This window comes from Scaptodrosophila lebanonensis, unplaced genomic scaffold (assembly GCF_003285725.1).
Source record: "Scaptodrosophila lebanonensis strain 11010-0011.00,11010-0021.00 unplaced genomic scaffold, SlebRS2 tig00000101-arrow-pilon, whole genome shotgun sequence".
Taxonomy (NCBI): Eukaryota; Metazoa; Arthropoda; class Insecta; order Diptera; family Drosophilidae; genus Scaptodrosophila; species Scaptodrosophila lebanonensis.
In genome coordinates, this window is record NW_022060569.1 from 419,458 (window position 1) to 439,521 (window position 20,064).

Consider the following 20,064-nt stretch of genomic DNA (forward strand, 5'->3'; position numbering starts at 1 on the left):
CGTAATGAATGGTATGTTTCAGATATGCATCGCGGCCAAACGAAGGGTTAGACTTAACTCAACAAATTGTGATGTTCCAAAAATGTTTGTTTGTTTGTTTATTAATTCCTAGTACGACAAGAAGATTTCTTATAAATTAATGTACTAGTCACAAAGTATGCAATTTTCTTAGATAAAATGAATAGTGATGTTTATAACCTACTTAACCTATTTTTATAAGATTAATATTATTAATACATAAATTTAAGGCTTGTTTCTCTTTCGGTTTTTTTCTGTTTTTATATTATTATTAATACATATGTAAATTTAAGGTGATTTTTCTTTTGCTCTTATCGTTATCATTAAATTGGTACAAGAGAGTTGCCTAATGAATGTAAATGTATAGTATAGGTTTAGTGCTTTTTGTTTTTTTAATTAGTTATACTCTTGGAAGTGTGCTTCAATTCTAGTTCTAAAATGCGTCTCGTTGCTGATTATTTTTAAGTTATGTGGTAGCTCGTTCCTCAGACGAACAGCAAAGATGAAAAAGTGCTTTTCTGAACTGGATAATCTATATCTCTCGCAAACTATATTATTGGTTCTTCTTGATGAATTAAATGAGATTATGTTATACAGATAGTTCGGTTCTTTACGATTAACGGTTCTTTGCAAGAAAATTAGAGTCCTAAGTTTTATCCACGAGTGAAGAGTCAGGTTAAAAATTTTGTTAGCGTATGTCGTTATAGACTCTCTTCGTTTAATGTTATAGACATATCGCGCAATGCTGTTGAAGGCGACTTTTAATTTATTCTGGCTTGCGGCATCGCAGTTTCCAAATAACTCAATCCCATAAAATAATGAGGGTATCAGGTATGACTTTGCAATAAGAAGCTTGAGTTTGCCTGGGAGGAAATTCTGCGTCAAAGAGAGATGCCTTAGTGCACTATAAGTTCTTCCTACTGCATTGTTAACGTGATTATGCCAGGATAGAGTCTCATTGATGGTGATTCCTAAGTTATTTGCCTTCTTGACATAATCGATATGCTCATTGCTGAGTTTCAATTTCTCTAGATTGAGTGAGTTAATTTTCTTTTTATATAATACCAGGCATTTAGATTTTTTCGGATTTAACTGTAGACCATTAATTCTCGCCCATTCACTGATTTTTAACAGATCGTCATTACAGACACTAACACATTCTATTATTCTATTTAACGGACGACTAACATATAACTGGACATCATCTGCGTACATGTGAATCTCGCAATTGGACACGAAACATGGAAGGTCGTTAACATAAATAGAAAATAACAGAGGCCCTAACACCGATCCCTGTGGGACACCACGTTTTATTGACATAAAAGACGAAAAACTACACGAGGTGACAACTGCTTGATGGCGACCGGATAGGTACGATTGCACTAGACTTATTGCCGAGTCAGAGAAGTTGAAGAGTCTTTTTAGTTTTGTGCAAAGTATGGTATGGTTTACCGTGTCAAAAGCTTTAGAATAGTCAAGAAGTGTAAGAAAAGTTACCATACTGTTGTCGACTTGCTTGCGAATGTCCTCTATAATTTTTAACAGTGATGTTATGCAGCTTCTATTCTTTCTAAAGCCCGATTGTTTGTCAGTTAATAATGATTTTCCTACCAAGAAGTTAGTGATTTGGTTAGCCATTAGCTGTTCAAATGCTTTTGAGAAAAATGGAAGAATGGAAATTGGGCGAAATTCATTGTCTCCCTTAGGTATAGGGATTATTTTTCCGAATTTCCATTTGTACGGAAAGCATGAGGTTGTAAGAATGGAGTTAAAAATATATGTAATATGTTTTAAGATTTTAGGGAGTAAAAATTTTAAAAATTTTGGGTGAATTTCATCAAGACCAGTGGCGTTTGACTTCACTTTGACGATGGAATCTAAAACATCACATTGACGTACACACATAAAACTAAAACTAATATCACAATTTAGCGGCGAAGTGTGGTTCAGGTACGCGTTTTCGTGGACTTCAGGTACATCTAAATCTACAAATTTGCTATTAAGCGCATCTACGTTTACGTCAGATGTTAAAGAAGGCTTACATTTCCCAATCCCTAACTTTTTTAGCTCAGTCCAAACCTGATTTGATGATAGGGCTGAATTGAATTTGGCAGAGTAATGGGCACGTTTGGCACTTGTGATCTTCAGCCCTACTATTCGTCTAAGTTTTTTATAATGCAATAAGTAAGCCGCAGTCCTATAGCGTTTCCACTTTTTGTATGCATGATCTCGGCTTTTTATTGCACAGCCGATATCTCTACTGAACCATTCGTTTTCGATTGGCTTGATAACTTTGTATCGCAGTGGCACAAAGGTATTAAAAAGATGCTGAATGTGTTTATTGAAAAGTTCAAGCTGCTCGTCAACAGTGGGCTTAGTAAATATTTCGTCAAGGTTTAAGTTATCACAGTATTCATACAATAGCCTATGGTCAATATTCCTAAAGTCCCTAAAAGAGATTGCGTGGTTACTTTGATCTTTGTAGATGTCATACGTCAAGAAAATCATGTCGTGTTTAGAGAAGGCTGGTGCAGAAAGCTGGTCAAATAGGATAGCTTTTTCGGTTTCATTAACAAAAAATACATCAAGGAGGGTATCACAAGTGTTGGAGAAGTGTGTCGGTAAAGTATTGTTTACTAGTCCCATGCCAAGAGAGATCATATCGTCCCTCAGGTGATGTTCGGTTAACATATTGCTGTTAAAATCTCCAGCTAGGACAATATTGTTGTGTTTTAGAGAAACCGAGTGAAATGTGCTCATGAAATCGCTATAATCCGTTAACTTGTTTGGTCTATAAGCACATCCGACAAGGATGCTGTCAGTATTGCTGCGAGTTGTTATTTTCAAGAACAGATATTCAATATTGCTTCCCAACGGCTGTTTGCTAATCATCTGACATTTCAGACTGTTTTTTACATATATGGCCACACCCCCCGTATGCCCCTCACGATCAGAACGATAAACATTATACCCATCACAACATATAGATTGATCACTAAGACTAGAAACAAACCACGTTTCAGACACACAAACTACATCGACGTTGGAATTGACAAATAAATATAAATATTTTTTTAACAAGACTTTGTGCGTTGAGGTGGCACATATGTAGACTCTTCTTTTGCTTGCATAGAACTCGAATAATAGTTCGACTGTTCGCTGTGGACATATGACTTAGGTCATCTGGCGTGGATTCGGAAAAGCAATCAGACGCCCACGCATTTTACAACTTACAAAAGCACTGATGAGTCTGCACACTATAAATACAAGTACATTTACAATTAAGAGTATATAGAAAGAGCAATTTAGCAATTTAAAGTGAAACTTAAAACTTATATTATTAGTAAAAGCTTGCATTGGTTTCCAGAGCAGAATTAGAGTCAGAGGGAGAGCGAAACTCACGCTCATTACAGTGAGCGAACTTTAAAAGCTCGTCTCTGCTTAGTATGGGCTTCGCGCTTTCGTTCTCCCTACGCTTCACGTGTACTGTGCCTTTTCATGAGAAAACAGCAACTACATGCTTCTGCTTCTTAAGCTTTATCGCTTCTTTTAAGATTTTGTAGTTGTCCCTTGTTAGCTGGTCATTAATGTATATGGGGACCGGAGAGTCGAAGCCTAACATATGCAAGTTCAGTGGCATTTTGTGTTCGCGACGGTATGCTGCAACTGTCTTCAGCAACGTGGATTTTTCTCTCGAATTTTCAAATTTAATAATAATGTCGGGATCGACTTCAGATACCTGTGTTTTCCCTAACCCGCTCCCTTAACGTAGGCAGATCTCCGACCTCGCGCTCCATAATGTTCATCCTCTCATTTAGACTGTCCACCCTGTCATGAAGTTGCTTCACTTCACCGGCCAAATGGTCACATCGCTCCAGCAGCGCGTTGAGGTTGCGCTGCTCAGCATCTCCCATCTTGGTGGTGATTAGGCTGGCCTGCTCCTCAAAACGAAGATTGATCATGGCCAGTATCTTTGCTGATATAGCTTCTGACTGGCGACCTTCCTTGAGGTCAGTGGTGGTGTTTTCACGCGCGCGTTTGTTCGGTTGCGGTGCCATGTTGTTAGGTGTAATTTGAGTTGCTTTTACGCTGTGTTTTTTTGAGTGAATGGTTGAGCGCTAATGCAATTATGCTTTGTGTGACTTTAGCTGAGTGTGAGTGTTTACGTATTGGTGTTGTAAAGTCTGTTTGTGTAACTTTGCGCGCTTAAAAAGCACTTTTTGTTGTTGCTTCTTTAAGAAGCCTTTATTGATTTAAAAACAAACAATTCTTTAGGGCGCGCAATTAAATTGTGATAACAACTGCACACGTTTTCATAAGAGTTCACCGTGAATATACAAAGTTGTATTTAACTTTACAATTTTTAAATTTTCTCGGAGCGAAAGTAAAACACGTCTGCTTGCTGCCAACTTAATTCTTTGATGTAATTTTCTATTTGGGCCAATTGGGCGGTTGTTTTGGATACTGTGTGTGAATGCTGGTAATTTAAGTATACATTTAGTAATTTGCTAATTTAATAATATTATAAAGATTATCAAGGGGCTGCGTCCATGTATCCAAGTTTTAATGAAAACACTGTAAGTTTTGATACAGTTCTTTATTTTGAACTGTTTCTTAAGACGTCACATATATATCTGTATCTTACACTTGGACTTAAAGTAATTCTAAGCTAAGGCCGCGTAGCTGCGCTGCCAGAAACGCCGGCAGCGGAGCGGCTGCGGTGCATACTTTGTGCATTTGAAGTCACTGTCGTTAATTGCGCCGTAAACATGCCGACGCTGCAATTATGCTGCCCAATGTATATTAGCGCGATCCTATTTCGTCGCGTATGAATTATGCTTAGCTCTTAAGTGCGTTCAGCGTAAAGTGTGTACCCCTTATGTGTGGATATAGGATATGCAGATTTTTCAGAAAATGTATAAGGTCAATATCACAATGATTTTTTTATGAGGAACAAGTAAAAAAGCTAAAGTCGGGTGTCCCGACTTTGAAATACTCTGTACATATGTTTACAATAATTATAGAAAATAAAAAAAATTAAGAAAATAAAAAAAAATTCAATGATCGATTTTACCTTTCTCGGTATTCGAACTCACGTAAAGGGTATATAATTGCACATATACAAAGCAATTGCGTCTATGTGAGTGTATGTATGTTTATGTGCGTCTATTTGTGTCTGTGTAAGCATTTTCGCAGTCAACTAAACAGCAACATCAACAACAGCCGTGGGCAGCGCTGCAGCAGCGCTGCAGCAGCAAATATATTTATGGCTATAACTTCTTGTTAAATCGGTCTATCATAGTGAAACTTGACACACGGACACATAATAACCAACTGGTGGTATTTCCAAAATTTTAGTTCGAAATTCCAAGAATTACGGGAGTTAGAGAAAATCGCATTTGCGGGGGAGAGGGGGGAGGGAGGGAAATTCCAAAATATATTTTCATTTTCTGCGTATTCATACAAGGCATCTGGGACTAAAATTTGGTCTTATAGTCTCCGAGATATAGGCGATTATACGAATGGAAAATCGGGCAAACCCCCATAGGGGGGAAGTGGGGGGGAAATCAAAAAAATAAAACAAACTCGTATAGCGTACACACATAAGGCATCTTTGTGCAAAATTTGGTGTCTCTAGCTTTTATAGTCTCTGAGATCTAGGTGATCATACGGACAGACGGACAGACAGACAGACAGACAGACAGGGCTAAATCGATTCGTCTTGTCATGCTGATCAAGAATATATATACTTTGTGGGGTCTACCACGCCTCCTTCTGCCTGTTACATTTTTCAGCTCGCGCAAACCTAATATACTCTTGTACATTTCATGTACAGAGTATAAAAATAACTTTGTTAGTGTTTTTAATCAAAACTCCTGGCAACACAACGAGATTTGGAACCTACCAAAAGATTTCTGTAGCACCGATAATTGGTTTTGAGGCGAAACTTGGGCGGAAGAGATTTCTATGGCACTCCTGTATATGAGACTTTTGAGGCAACATATAGAACGCCAATCTCTCATTCCTGACCCCCTTTTTCGCGTAGGATGACTGGGGTGAGAGTATAAATAATCTTATGGCTAAACTATTCGAGTTGGTGGCCTCTTAAGCTTAATAATCGCTTTTGATTTATAGTCTGTTACTTGGCCGTGGCGGGCAGGGCTTACATTAAAATTGATATGGCCTGTATTTTCAGAAAGAATATTTTCTAAAATTGTTTGGATTAATACAGATATCCTTCTGTGGATATTATTATACACTGTACCCAAAGGGTGAAAGGATATACTACTATCACCTTATGTATGTATGTATGTATTAAATTAATAAATTCTATTTTTATCCTCTGTACATGAAAAGTACAAGAGTATATTAGGTTTGCGGGAGCTGAAAATGTAATAGGCAGAAGGAGGCGTGGCAGACCCCACAAATCTATATATATAAAACAGTTTGTCCTGACTGACTGACTGACTGGTGATCAACGCACAGCCCAAACGGTAAGGGCTAGGAAGCTGAAATTTGGACTCAAGTATCCTTTCAAAGTCTAGGTCCCCACTAAGAAGGGATTTTGGAAAACTCGAGCTCCAAAGGGGGGAAAACAGGCTCCAACGTTTGTATGAAAAATCTACAGTTTTCATCTGATTAACTTCAAACTTAGTTTGTATACTCTCAGAACAATTCCAAGAAAAACTGTATACTTGGTTTTGTTGGTTCACAAAAGCAAATCGCGTCAACAGCCCACAGCCCACACGGTAAAAGCTAGGATACTGAAATTTGGGCTCAAGTATCCTATCATGGTGTAGATGAGCACTAAGAAGGGATTTTGGAAAATTCGAGCTCCAAAGGGGGGAAAAGTAGCTCCAAAGTTTGTTTGAAAAATCCGCATTTTTCAACCGATCGACTTAAAACTTAGTTTCTAAAATCAATTAAAGAATATAAAAAAAACTGCATACTCGGTTTTTTAAATTTTTTGTTGGAGCTTGAATTATTGGGGTTTTCTTGGGGCACAAAAGCAAACCGCGTCAACAGCCCACACGGTAAGAGCTAGGATGCTGAAATTTGGGCTCAAGTATCCTATTATGGTGTAGATGAGCACTAAGAAGGGATTTTGGAAAATTCGAGCTCCAAAGGGGGGAAAAGTAGCTCCAAAGTTTGTTTGAAAAATCCGCATTTTTCAACCGATCGACTTAAAACTTAGTTTCTAAAATCAATTAAAGAATACAAACAAAACTGCATACTTAGATTTTCGAAATTTGTGTTGGAGCTTGAAATTTTGGGGTTTTAATATTTATTCACTATTTCAAATGAAAAGTTTGTGTTATAAATTTAGTCCGATCGATTTAAAATTTGGATAATGTAATCTACGTAACTAAATCTACAACTTTGCATTCAAGGATTTTCAAAATATGCATTTTACAAAAGCAGGCAGAACAAACAATACAAAATATCAAACAGTTGGGGACAACTAAGTATACATACACACACACACATGCAAACAGCTGTTCGTGTAGTTGCGTGCAATCGATTGAAATAGCCAAAGCAAAATGTGAGACACTAATGTGTGAATGTCCATAGATACATATGTGCACATCTATGTATGTACATATGTATCTACATATGTATGTATGTACATTCGTCTGGCACTGACAGAGCAAGAAATGTTAATTAATTGAAAATTATATAACATTTTTAAAAGTAATTTTTTCTTTGTTTAGTGCATTTGGCATTAGGGTTTTCATTAATAGCTTTATGCAGCAACAACAAATATCAAATAGTTGGGGACATCACATACACGCACTCACACACACAACAAGCAACAGTTCGTGTCTATGTGTGCGGTTCTCTACGTACGGTTGAAAAAGTAAAGAGAAACATACATATGTATGCCTGTGTATGAATATAGCATGTATGTACATTCGTATTAATGTATACATTGGGCAATCGAACACAGTTGTTTGATTGTAAATAAAATAATGCTCTAAAAACAACAACAACTGCAAGTCATTGGCTCGCTCTTCTTCTTTCGTTTTGACCATTTAATGTTAATTGCAAAGGCACAACGCCAAAAGTTTACAGTTACCGTCGCTAGGCAACGACTGCGTAAGCGAAAGTAAAGCAGAAACCGAATAATGGAGCTACGCATATTCTGCTTCGCATTGCGGGCAGATGTATGTATGTATGTATGTATATGATTTGTTCTTATTGATCTCAATAAATAATTCGATTTCATTATTTAAATATTCTGCTTATTGCATTCAAAACTTCGATAGTTTGATGGTATCGGTGCCAGTGCTTTTTGATCGTGGCTCATCGCTGCACGACATTGACACGAGTACCGTGTTTCATATTCCGAGTTTCTGCGTGACCGTATTGACTCAATATGGCACGAAAAGACTCAAATGTGAATTTAAAATTAGGATATACCCTTATAATTATTCCCCTTTTTTGCACATAGTCTATCTTAAAACGTTGCGTTATCTTTATATATAAAATAGTTTGTCCTGACTAATTGGTGATCAACGCACAGCCCAAACGGTATAAGATGAAATTTGGACTCAAGTATCCTTTCATAGTATCCATCATAGTGTAGGAGCACACTAAGAAAGGCTTTTGGAAAATACTAGCTCCACAGGGGGGAAAACGAGCTTTAAAAAATATTAGTTATAGTGGTCATGTTCGTTTAACGAAATAGTTTGGCAAGAACAAAAATGTAACGGACTACTGAAAAATTTTTTGTCAAGAACAGAAAATGTTCATTCAAATACCTTAAATGCCTTCCTACTGGTAACCTTTAAGGTGAAAACATATGGGTAGGTTATGCACACACAAAATAAATACAATTGGAAACATTATATTGAGCCGGGTTAAGACGGGCAATACCTGCTAGTTATATATATTCTTGATCAGCATGACGAGACGAGTCGATCTAACCCTGTCTGTCCGTCTGTTCGTCCGTATGAACACCTGGATCTCAGAGACTATAAGAGCTAAAGACACCAAATTTTGCACAAAGTTGCCTTATGTGTGTACGCCATACGAGTTTGTTTTATTTTTCTGATCAATTTCTTAATTTTTGTAATTTCTATAATTATTCTAAACATATGTACAGAGTATTTCAAAGTCGGGACACCACACTTTAGCTTTTTTACTTGTTTTTAATGCTTTAAAATAAAATTTTCCTGTGTTTTCTTTTTCTTGGGAGTGGGTAAAGGATATTTAACAGTTTAGCCCGCTCTACTCTAGAATTCCTTTCTTGTATATATTTTTAGCTCTTCTCCACATTGTCGCTTAGGGCAGGGATAGTTTGATTTGATTTATGGCTATTACATTCAATTAATTTTATTATATTATTTTTTTTTCTTTTAACAGAAATTCAACGAAACAGAGAGTTCTACAAAAATGCGGACGTTCGCCCACCTTTTACATATGCATCTCTAATAAGACAAGTGAGTTTGGTTCATAAATATATAAAAAGATACCCCCAAAAATATTAATATTGTAAAGCAAATTTTTGAAGCCTGATACAAATCTCAAGTTTGGCGTCACCTACGTATCGATTATCACTTTTTAAAGCATCAACACCAAAACAACAATTTCAAGGAGCTCTCCTCCAAAAGTTCTATCAGCGATCGCAGTTCTGATCGTGGAGTACTTCCGGCTGACGCGCATCAGTTTAAGAATGAGTTTGTGAAAACATTTACATTTATCTTGGCTCCTTGGCTCATTAGCCCGTTGAGTTCGCCATGAAAAGCTAATAAAGTGAAGTAAATCTGCACAACGGTTTTATGTTTGACGCTGCATTGTACATTCAGTCTCTCAGTCCATCTCAGTACCTATGTGTTCGATTATTATAGACATTATAAACAAGAAAGGCATGCTAGACTTAAACGGGCGCAACTCTTTAATATACTGTACCTCTCCCACAAAAAGGAAAAAAATCAAAAAATTTAATTAATTTAATAAAATAACTAAATTCTATATTCAACAAATGCATACATACATAAGTGTTAATGTACAATTTCATCGAAGAACTATGGAAGTTATGAATCAAATAACAAAAATAAAGTCGGGTGTCTCGACTTTGAAATACTCTGTACATATGTTTACAATAATTATAGAAAATAAAAAAAATTAATAAAATTTAAAAAAAAAGAAGTAAAAAAGCTAAAGTCGGGTGTCCCGACTTTGAAATACTCTATACATATGTTCAGAATAATTATAGAAATTAAAAAAATTAAGAAAATAAAAAAATTTTTTTTATTGATTTTACCTCTCTCGGTATTCGAACTCACGTAAAGGGTCTTATAGTCTCCTAGATATAGGCCATTATACGAATGGAAAATCGGGAAAACCCACATAGGGGGAAAGTGGGGGGGGGGGGGCGTACACACATAAGGCATCTTTGTGCAAAATTTTTTGTCTCTATTTCTTATAGTCTCTGAGATCCAGGTGTTCATACGGACGGACAGACAGACAGGTAGGACTAGATCGACTCGTCTCGTCATGCTGATCAAGAATATATATACTTTGTGGGGTCTGCCACGTCTCCTTCTGCCTGTTACATTTTTCACCTCCCGCAAACCTAATATATATATATCTATACTAGCAGGTATTGCCCGTCTTTACCCGGCTCAATATAATGTTTCCAATTGTATTTATTTTGTGTGTGCATAACCTACCCATATGTTTTCACCTTAAAGGTTACCAGTAGGAAGGCATTTAAGGTATTTGAATGAACATTTTCTGTTCTTGACAAAAAATTGTTCAGTAGTCCGTTGCATTTTTGTTCTTGCCAAACTATTTCGTTAAACGAACATGACCACTATAACTAATATTTTTTAAAGCTCGTTTTCCCCCCTGTGGAGCTAGTATTTTCCAAAAGCCTTTCTTAGTGTGCTCCTACACTATGATGGATACTATGAAAGGATACTTGAGTCCAAATTTCATCTTATACCGTTTGGGCTGTGCGTTGATCACCAATTAGTCAGGACAAACTGTTTTATATATATAGATAACGCAACGTTTTAAGATAGACTATGTGCAAAAAAGGGGAATAATTATAAGGGTATATCCTAATTTTAAATTCACATTTGAGTCTTTTCGTGCCATATTGAGTCAATACGGTCACGCACAAACTCGGAATATGAAACACGGCACTCGTGTCAATGTCGTGCAGCGATGAGCCACGATCAAAAAGCACTGACAATTCTCATCTCAATTTGCTAGAGTAAAACTTTCGATAGTTGAAGCCACCGATACCATCAAAATATCGGAGTTTGAATGCAATAGGCAGAATATTTAAATAATGAAATCGAATTATTTATTGAGATCAATAAGAACAAATCATATACATATATACATACATACATCTGCCCGCAATGCGAAGCAGAATATGCGTAGCTCCATTATTCGGTTTCTGCTTTACTATCGCTTACGCAGTCGTTGCCTAGCGACGGTAACTGTAAACTTTTCGCGTTTTGCCTTTGCAATTAACATTAAATGGCCAAAACGAAAGAAGAAGAGCGAGCCAATGACTTGCAGTTGTTGTTGTTTTTAGAGCATTATTTTTTTACAATCAAACAACTGTGTTCGATTGCCCAATGTATACATTAATACGAATGTACAAGTTAACCACTGACGATTGGCAACTGCTGAAAAGCCAATGACCAGAGTTGTGGTTGCACCAGATGTGTTGCAACGGCACTGTTAGTTACAGATATTAAATAACTAATTGGCGCCCAACGTAAAAATTCTGAAACAAATTGTTGGTATCGATTGAACAATTGATACAGTGTTTAAAAAAATATATAGAAATAAATAAAAATAATAAAAAAATAACCGTAAATATAAACGCGTATTCGCGAAATCGGTTCAAACTGGAATAGTAGATAAAAAGCAACAAGAACCAAAAGCAACAAGAACCAAAAGCAACAAAATAACCAAAGTGTGAACGCGAACCAAAGTGTGGTGAAATCAGCTCAAGCAAGAAATATTGAGCAACAAAAGCTAAAATCAGCATCTGTGTTTTTGACAACATAACATAGACTTGATGCTCATCACTGAGACTTGGCTACAGGAGTGCATCTGCGTCTATGTTCCAGGCTACAATATCCTCAAAGCAGACCATCCCAGCAACAGACTTAGAGGAGGAGCGGCGATCCTAGTCAAACAGGACATTTCGTACTTCCCTTGTGACCCGGTGAAGACTGCACATGTACAAATGGCTACGATTCAAGTTGCCACAAGCTCGGGAGATTTGGTTGTGTCGTCTCTCTACCTCCCTCCAAAACTTTCATGGTCAGAAGCAGACTTCAGCCTGATATTTAGTAACCTTGGGAATAAATTCATCATTGGAGGAGACTTCAATGCCAAAAGCAGACTCTGGGGAAATTTTAGAGCGGATAAGAGAGGCAAATGTTTGCAGAATGCAGTCCAAAACTCTTCAGCCCAAATTCTTGCAACTGACAAGCAACACATTATCCTGTTGTAGCAAGCCACACACCCAGCGCTATTGACTTTTTCGTCTTTAATGGATTGCGTCAAGACAGCCTCAAATTAAGAACAGAATTCCAGCTTTCTTCTGATCACCTGCCTTTAGTAGCCACCTATGACTGTATTACGGTTTTAAAGGTACAGAAAGGACGCCTATTACCACGAGGGGCAGATATAGCTATATTTCGTCGAGAATTGGAACAAGCTCTTGACTTAAATCTGGAAATACTGGTGCCAGGAGACATCGAGGATGCACATGCGATCTTTCTCAATAAGGTACATGCAGCTGCCCTATGCGCTGCTCCCAATACACTTTCGCATGGATTAAACTCTCAAAACAGACTCCCGCCAGCAATTGAAACTTTACTGTTCATTAAAAGAAGGCTCAGAAGACAATTCTGCCGCACTCGGGATCCAATAGTGGACAGGGTATATTGCAAAGTAGCCAATAGAGTAAAGAAGCTGCTGGTACTACACAAGCAAAACAAAAATGACGAACTTCTTGCTAAAGCGACCACGGATGCAAGCTCAAAGCATTCACTGTGGACTTTGGCTAAACGGTACAAGCAGCAAGTGACTCCAAAGTTTCCAATAAAAAGGCCTTATGGATCCTGGGCTAGAACTCCAAAAGAAAGAGCAGAGGCTTTTGCACTGGACTTAGAGGCACGGTTCCAGCCATATAGTACCAGCTCAACAACCACTCAAAACGAAGTACAACTGGCCCTCGAGAGTCCGGAACAGCTATGTCCCCCGGTTGCTCCCATTACAGTGGAGGAAGTCACTGGACACATAAAAGGGCTGAAAAGCAGAAAAGCTCCAGGTGATGATGGCCTGGATAATCACATCATCAAGGCGATGCCAGCCAAAGCAGTGTTGTTCTTGGTGCTTGTGTTCAACGCAGTACTGAGACTGGGACATATTCCAGCCCTCTGGAAGAAAGCGAGGATTTGTATGATCCATAAGTCTGGCAAAAGCCCTTCTTCCATGGACTCATACAGACCAATCAGCTTACTGCCCACAATAGCCAAACTTTTCGAGCGGTGCCTGCTGAAACGACTTTTGTCCTTAAAAGAAGTGACAAATAAAATCCCTCCCTTTCAATTTGGGTTCCGAAAATCCCACGGAACACCAGAACAATTGAATAGGGTAGCAAATTTCATCCTTGAGGGATTTGAGGCTAAGGAGTACGTGGTGGCGGCGTACTTGGACATAAGGCAGGCCTTCGACAGAGTCTGGCACAATGGCCTACTAGCCAAAATTAAGCTAATGCTGCCTCCTCAACTGTTCTGGATACTACGGAGCTACCTCGCAGATAGGACCTTCACGGTGGTGCTGGATGGAGAGGAATCCAGTGTCAGGGGTATTAGGAGTTCCGCAAGGCAGTGTCTTGGGGCCCACCCTCTATACCTTATTTACACATGATATGCCCACTGGCACTATGATTCCTATTGAAGACCCGAAGGACCTTCTAATAGCTACCTACGCAGATGACACGGCTATCCTGGCTAGAAACAAGAATATCTTTGAAGCCACAGATATTTTGCAGCAGTACCTAGAGAGCTTCGAAATGTGGGCAAATCGCTGGAATATTAGCATCAACGCAAGCAAGTGCGCCAATGTCACCTACGCACTGCGCAGGATGAGCTGTCCTGGCGTTTCCTTACAGAACCAGCTGTTGAATCACACCAAGAGCTACAGATATTTGGGCGTACTTTTGGACAGGCGCCTCACATTTCGAGAGCACATGTAACGACGCGTTGCGCAGCAACCAGCTGTGCGTCATTACGAGTAGTTATAAGTACAAGTAATTATAAGAACAGTAAGCCATGAAGGCAAGTAATTGTAAATTCGTTTTAAGTTAGTTCACTTCTGGTTCTTGGCTCCTGCCCAACGCGCACTGAAGCGCTCCGTATGTTTTGTTACAATTAAAGAAACACGTGGAGAAGTTTGGGCATACCGCCCTCTTTTATTTGGTTGGACACCTCGGCACTTTGGGGTGCCTAATTTATTACAGCATACTCTGGCCGGCGAGCATACCCGCGGCAGAGTAACAACGTTACAAGTGGCGCCCGAGCAGGGACCCCAAAGAAGTGTGAGGTTAGATCCGACCAAGTAGGGGAGAGAGCGTGGACCTACGATGCTACGAACGAGCTGGATTCGCGTGCTGCGGAAGGAAGAGCTCAGCACGGTGCTGCGCGAGTTCGACATCGAGGAGACCGGCACCGTGGAGGCTTTGCGGGGGCGGCTGGCAACGTTCGTGAAGTCGGCCCAAGAAGAGTACCGACCCCGCCTGGAAGAACTAGCGGCGTATTACGGGAACATGTCGTCGCGTACCGCGACGGCAGGTCAGTTGAGCCCGGTGCCCGGCGGACGGCTGGGAGTCCCGAAACAAGAGGACGTACCGGAGGGACTGCTCGTCGTGACAGAGGCGAACACGACACCGCTAACTCCTGCGACAGTGCCGACCATCTCGGTAGCGGTCGCGGCCTCGCCGGGAGCTACCACAACCGAGCCCACGGCAGCCTCAGCGACGCCAACAGTGGCTCCAGTGCTCTCAACGGCGGACCTGACACAAGCGATTGCCGAGTTGGCTCAGTACACCCACCGGTTGGCCCAGGCTATGGAGGATGGTTTCCAGAAGCTGTCGAGCCAGGTCTGCGGTTCCACCGCGCCTGCTGGTAATGTGCCTGACGAAGATGACCCAACAGCACCGACTCCAGCGTCACCGCTCGCAAGCGCGCAGGCGGTGGCAGAACCACAGGCGCCAACATCAGCCGTGTCAACCGCATCCGCGGCTGGTTCGGCCCACTCGACAATGTCACGAGCGGAGCGGAGAGCCCTGAGCACGGAGGTGGCACAGTGGGGAGTACGTTTCGACGGCAGCGGGGACCCAAGAACGTTCCTCCGGGACCTGGAAGATAAGGCAGAGATGAGGAACGTGCGATTAGATGAGTTGGTGACCGTGTTACCGGAAATCCTGGTTGGCGAGGCGAAGGAGTGGGAGTGGTCAAGGCGCAATTTGGTACAACGGTGGGCCGAGTTCCGCCAAGACCTACTAAAAGAATATCCAGCGGGTCCCCACATAGAAGAGCGCCGGCGGGAAGCATACAGCCGGGTCCAGGGCGCATCAGAGAGCCCTATCGAGTATGTCCGAGCGATGCAACGACTGATGCGCGGCGCGGAGATGACTGCAGAGGAGCAGCTGAGACTTGTCCACGCCAACGGGCTACCAGAAATACGCGCCAATCTCCGCCTGGCAGGCGAAGAAGTAAGCTCACTCGATGGGTACGTACAGGCGGCACAGGGCGTGCGCCAAGGAATCCTAGCACGGTCACAGGCGGCCGGCAACGATGAGACGAACGCCACACACCCTACGCTGATCCCACAGCCGGTGGCGGTTGGCCCAGCGGACACGCATCGTCGCCCACCCATCTGCAGACGTTGCGGGATGGGAGGGCACAGTATGGACGCGTGCCCAAACTCTCAACAGCTCTACTGTTGGGACTGTGGTAAGATGGGGGTGCGTGCGAACGAATGCTGCCGACGCGCGACGTCCCACATCAACAGTCGGCGAGCCCACGCAGGCAGATTCCAATTAACAACGACACGCAGGGTAGCGGCCGCGCTACCAGTAGACTGCGATGGTGTACTGGTAGAGGCGGTCGTGGACACCGGAGCGACACGCAGCTTCGCGAGTCCGATGCTGGCGCAACGCCTGCGGGCGCCAGACGGAGGAAATGTACGGTCCGTGAGCGTGACTGTGTCCATGGCTGACGGGACACAGAAGACGGTCCGTGAAGAAACGAAGGCGACGGTCACGGTGGGCGACAGTCGCGTAGTACTGCCGCTGCTCACACTCCCCGGATGCATAGATGAGCTCACATTGGGACTGGATTATGTCCAAATGGCCAACGGGGCGGTGACTGTGGGCGGCCAAACTGTAGAATTGCGAACAAACGATCCACGGCCACGCAGACGGCGGAGGCGAAATCGCAGAGCCCGACATGCAGCCTTGGTGACAAGCGAGGATCAGGCACGCCAGTACAATCTGCGGAGACGCGAGTGGCGACCCAGACTGGGCGACGAGGTGCTCGTGCGACAACATCACCTGTCCAACGCAGCCGAGCAGTTTGCGGCCAAGCTGGCGCCTCGCTTCGATGGCCCATTCACGGTACGAGCATTCATATCCCCAGTTATAGTGCGTGTGCGACCGGTGGCGGGCGGCAGAGGTAGAACGGCACATGTGCGGGATCTAAAAGCGGTGAACGCAGAAGACAGCGAAGCCGACGAAGGCAGCGACGACAGAGGCAGCGTTAGTATGGTCACCAGGGCCACGCCACCGACAGCTTCACAGCAGCCACAGCAGGCCACTCCTCAGCGTCAACAAAAGCAGCCACAGCGGCAGTCCGGGCATCAAAATCGGCCATATCAACGAGCACGACGACAGCAGCCACGGTCACGACAGCCACGACAGCAGCAACAGCAACCAGGGCTTCGTAGCAGCCACACCGACAACAGCAACGGCAACACCACCGGCGTCCACCAAAGCGGGAACAGCAAAGCTGCTGTTCTAGCCGAAGAAGATGCCCATGTAAGCCTACAAACATAATTAAACGCAGTTTGTTGTTACGTTTCAGGCCATGTGAAGCGATGTAGATTACCGCACCGCCTGAGATACACACTCAGCGCCGAATATACCAGAGACGCAGCAGATGGGCGGTATGCTAATTCCATTGGCGATCCCTAAACAGCTACGGCAACAGCAGCCAGTCCCACAGCAGCCACTACATCACCCATTACAGAATCCAGAGGATGACGACACGTCAGCACCACGCGGCGGAAATGCAGAAAACAACAATGCGACCGAATGACAGAGCGAACAGCTGACGGTGAAGGTACAGGTGGCGTTGACAGGTGGCCAAGCGCGAGGGGTGGCAGCGCTGCCACCCAGCTGCTGCACATCTGCCGTTCGATTATGGCGCGGTGAAGGAAAATTCAAAAACACTACCGATCGGGCCGTTCGACCCCTTGGGGAAAGGGGGAGGTGTAACGACGCGTTGCGCAGCAACCAGCTGTGCGTCATTACTCTGGCCGGCGAGCATACCCGCGGCAGAGTAACAACGTTACACACATATGCTCTGTTGTAAAGACACTAAGTGTTAGAATAAACAATATGAGATGGCTCCTAACCAACAAAAAACTGTCACTAAAAAACAAAGTGACTGTTTATAAGTCCTGCATCGCTCCCTCTTGGCGATATGGCTTACAAGTTTATGGAATCGCTGCAAAGTCACACCTGCAGAAAATCCGGGTCCTGCAAGCGAAAACCCTTCGCCTCCTAACAGATGCCCCCTGGTACATGAAAACGGCACACATAGAAAGGGATCTAGGGGTGCAAAAAGTTGGAGACGTGCTAAATAAGCAGGCTGAGCAATACATGGAGCGTCTGCGAACCCATGTGAATGTATTAGCAAGGCGCCTGCTGAAACGGCGACGAAAAGGAACAAGAGTAATAAGAAGGAGGCTGAAGAGATCACACCCTGCCGATCTTCCTAATAGATTTATTTAATATAAGATTAAATAAATAATAATTAAATGATATAAATAATTAAATAAGACTGAACTCCTAGTTTAAGCTGTATTTGTATATTTCTATAAGTTTAATTTAAGTTGTTGTAAATAATAACAGTAAAATTAAAGTTTTATCAAAAAAAAAAAAAAAAAAAAAAAGTTGGAGTTCATCGGGCTGCTGCACTAGGCTACTGACAGTAGAATCATGTAAGTGATTTGCGATGTGAGAATAAAAAAGAATTATGAAAAAAAAAACTTGATAAACGCATACAGAGTTAAAATTTGTTAAAGTAAGGAAAAGAGTATCTATTTTTAAGTGGTAGAAAAGATTTGTTTTAAATAAAGGAAATTATCGTTAAAAATCAAAGGTCTCATTGGCTTAGCTTTCATGCGTTGTGTGGCTTCATATTGAGTGTAAATTCGAATGAGTGACTGTGACTCCGACGTAGACGTACGCGAACACTACGATAGCGACGACAGCGTTTTAATGAGTTTGGTGGGGAATTTCGGCACATTGCAGGTGTCGGGTGGTGTTATTCCGACTGCGCCCGATATAGAAACAGACTCGGTCATGGACCCAGAACGTTTACGCAATATAATTGATGCAGCGGTGCAGAGCGCACTCACAGCCCAGGCTAAGAAGCCGTAAATAGGGAAGCTAGGCTAAGGCAGGAGCTTGAGTGCCAGATTGCGCAGGTGTCAAACAAGTTAAGAAGTACTCGGCTCTCGGTGCCCGAGGTTAGAGTTTACAGGGAAGTTGAGATCGTAGATGGGATCTCGACGTGGTAAAATGCCTTGCCGAATTCCATGGGACTCAGGACACTTACGTGTCCTGGAGGCAGGCCGCGCATGCCGCCTATAAAATTTTTAAAAAATATGACGGAAGCTCTCGCCACTACCAGGCCACTGTGATTATTAGGAGTAAGGTTAGAGGCCCGGCGGACGCGGTTCTCGCCTCATTTAACACTCCGTTAAATTTCGAGGCCATTATAGCGAGGATGGACTTTACGTATAGCGACAAGCGGCCTATTCATGTGATTGAACAGGAAATGGGTACGCTTAGGCAGGGTGGCATGTCCATTTTGCAGTATTACGAAAAGAAGCTCACGTTGCTCACGAACAAGGCCCATATGTCTTATGATGATAATTTGGCAGCGGGTATGTGCGAAAAGTTCAGGTGTGACGCACTTCGCGTATTTATCTCTTGACTGAAGCGCAGTCTGACCGACGTGCTGTTTTCGGCTCACCCTTCGGATCTGCCGACAGCACTGGCGCTGGCCCAAGAAGTTGAGGCTAATCATGAGAGATATGCCTTCGCGGCAAGCTTTGCTAGGAGGCAGGAAGAGAGAGGTCGCCCCGAGCTGCGCCCACAGCGCCAGCAGCAGCAGCAACAGGAAAAAAAACAGTTTTCTCAGGGTGGCCAGGGCAAGAATCCTCATTTCAGGAAACAGAGCGGCCAACCTACAGATAGAGCCCAGAATAGAACCAGGCCCGATAATGCCCCGGTGCCCATGGAGGTCGATCCTTCTTCTTCTAAGTTTAGGCAGCCCACAAGCTTTCCGTATGCCCAGGGCTCAGCTAGGTTTAATGCAAGCCAGGGGCAGGGATATAAACGCCCTGCTCGGTCTGACCGCGCGACAGGCCAAAGGAGGCAAAGGGTGAGCCACATCCAGGCAGCCGAGGCGGATGGCGCGGGGTATGCCGATGCGGCACAAGAGGCATTGGACGAGCAGCATGACGGACATAGCCTGGAATATGACAGCGATAGTGCTAATTTTTTAGAGGAAGGTCCCTGCTGCCGTTCATTCGGCGGAGAATAGCGGGGATAGATATGAAATTTTTAATCGACACGGGTTCGGCAAAAAATTACATTAGGCCGCACAAACGCCTTAAGGGCGTCATCCCTGTCGAGTCCCCTTTCGTCGTCCATTCCATTCATGGGTCCGGCAGCATCGCTGAAAGATGCAAGTTGGCCATGCTTGGGTG

At 42.6% G+C, this 20,064-nt stretch overlaps 1 protein-coding gene across 1 annotated transcript in view; it reads left to right on the forward strand.

Moving 5' to 3' along the window:
* Positions 1 to 20,064, forward strand: part of LOC115628090 (forkhead box protein P1) — a 211,528-nt gene that overhangs the window by 181,078 nt on the left and 10,386 nt on the right. Inside the window, exon 5 of the mRNA XM_030524067.1 lies at positions 9,385 to 9,461. Coding sequence (XP_030379927.1) covers positions 9,385 to 9,461 — 77 coding nt within the window. The remainder of the gene's footprint in view (positions 1 to 9,384; positions 9,462 to 20,064) is intronic.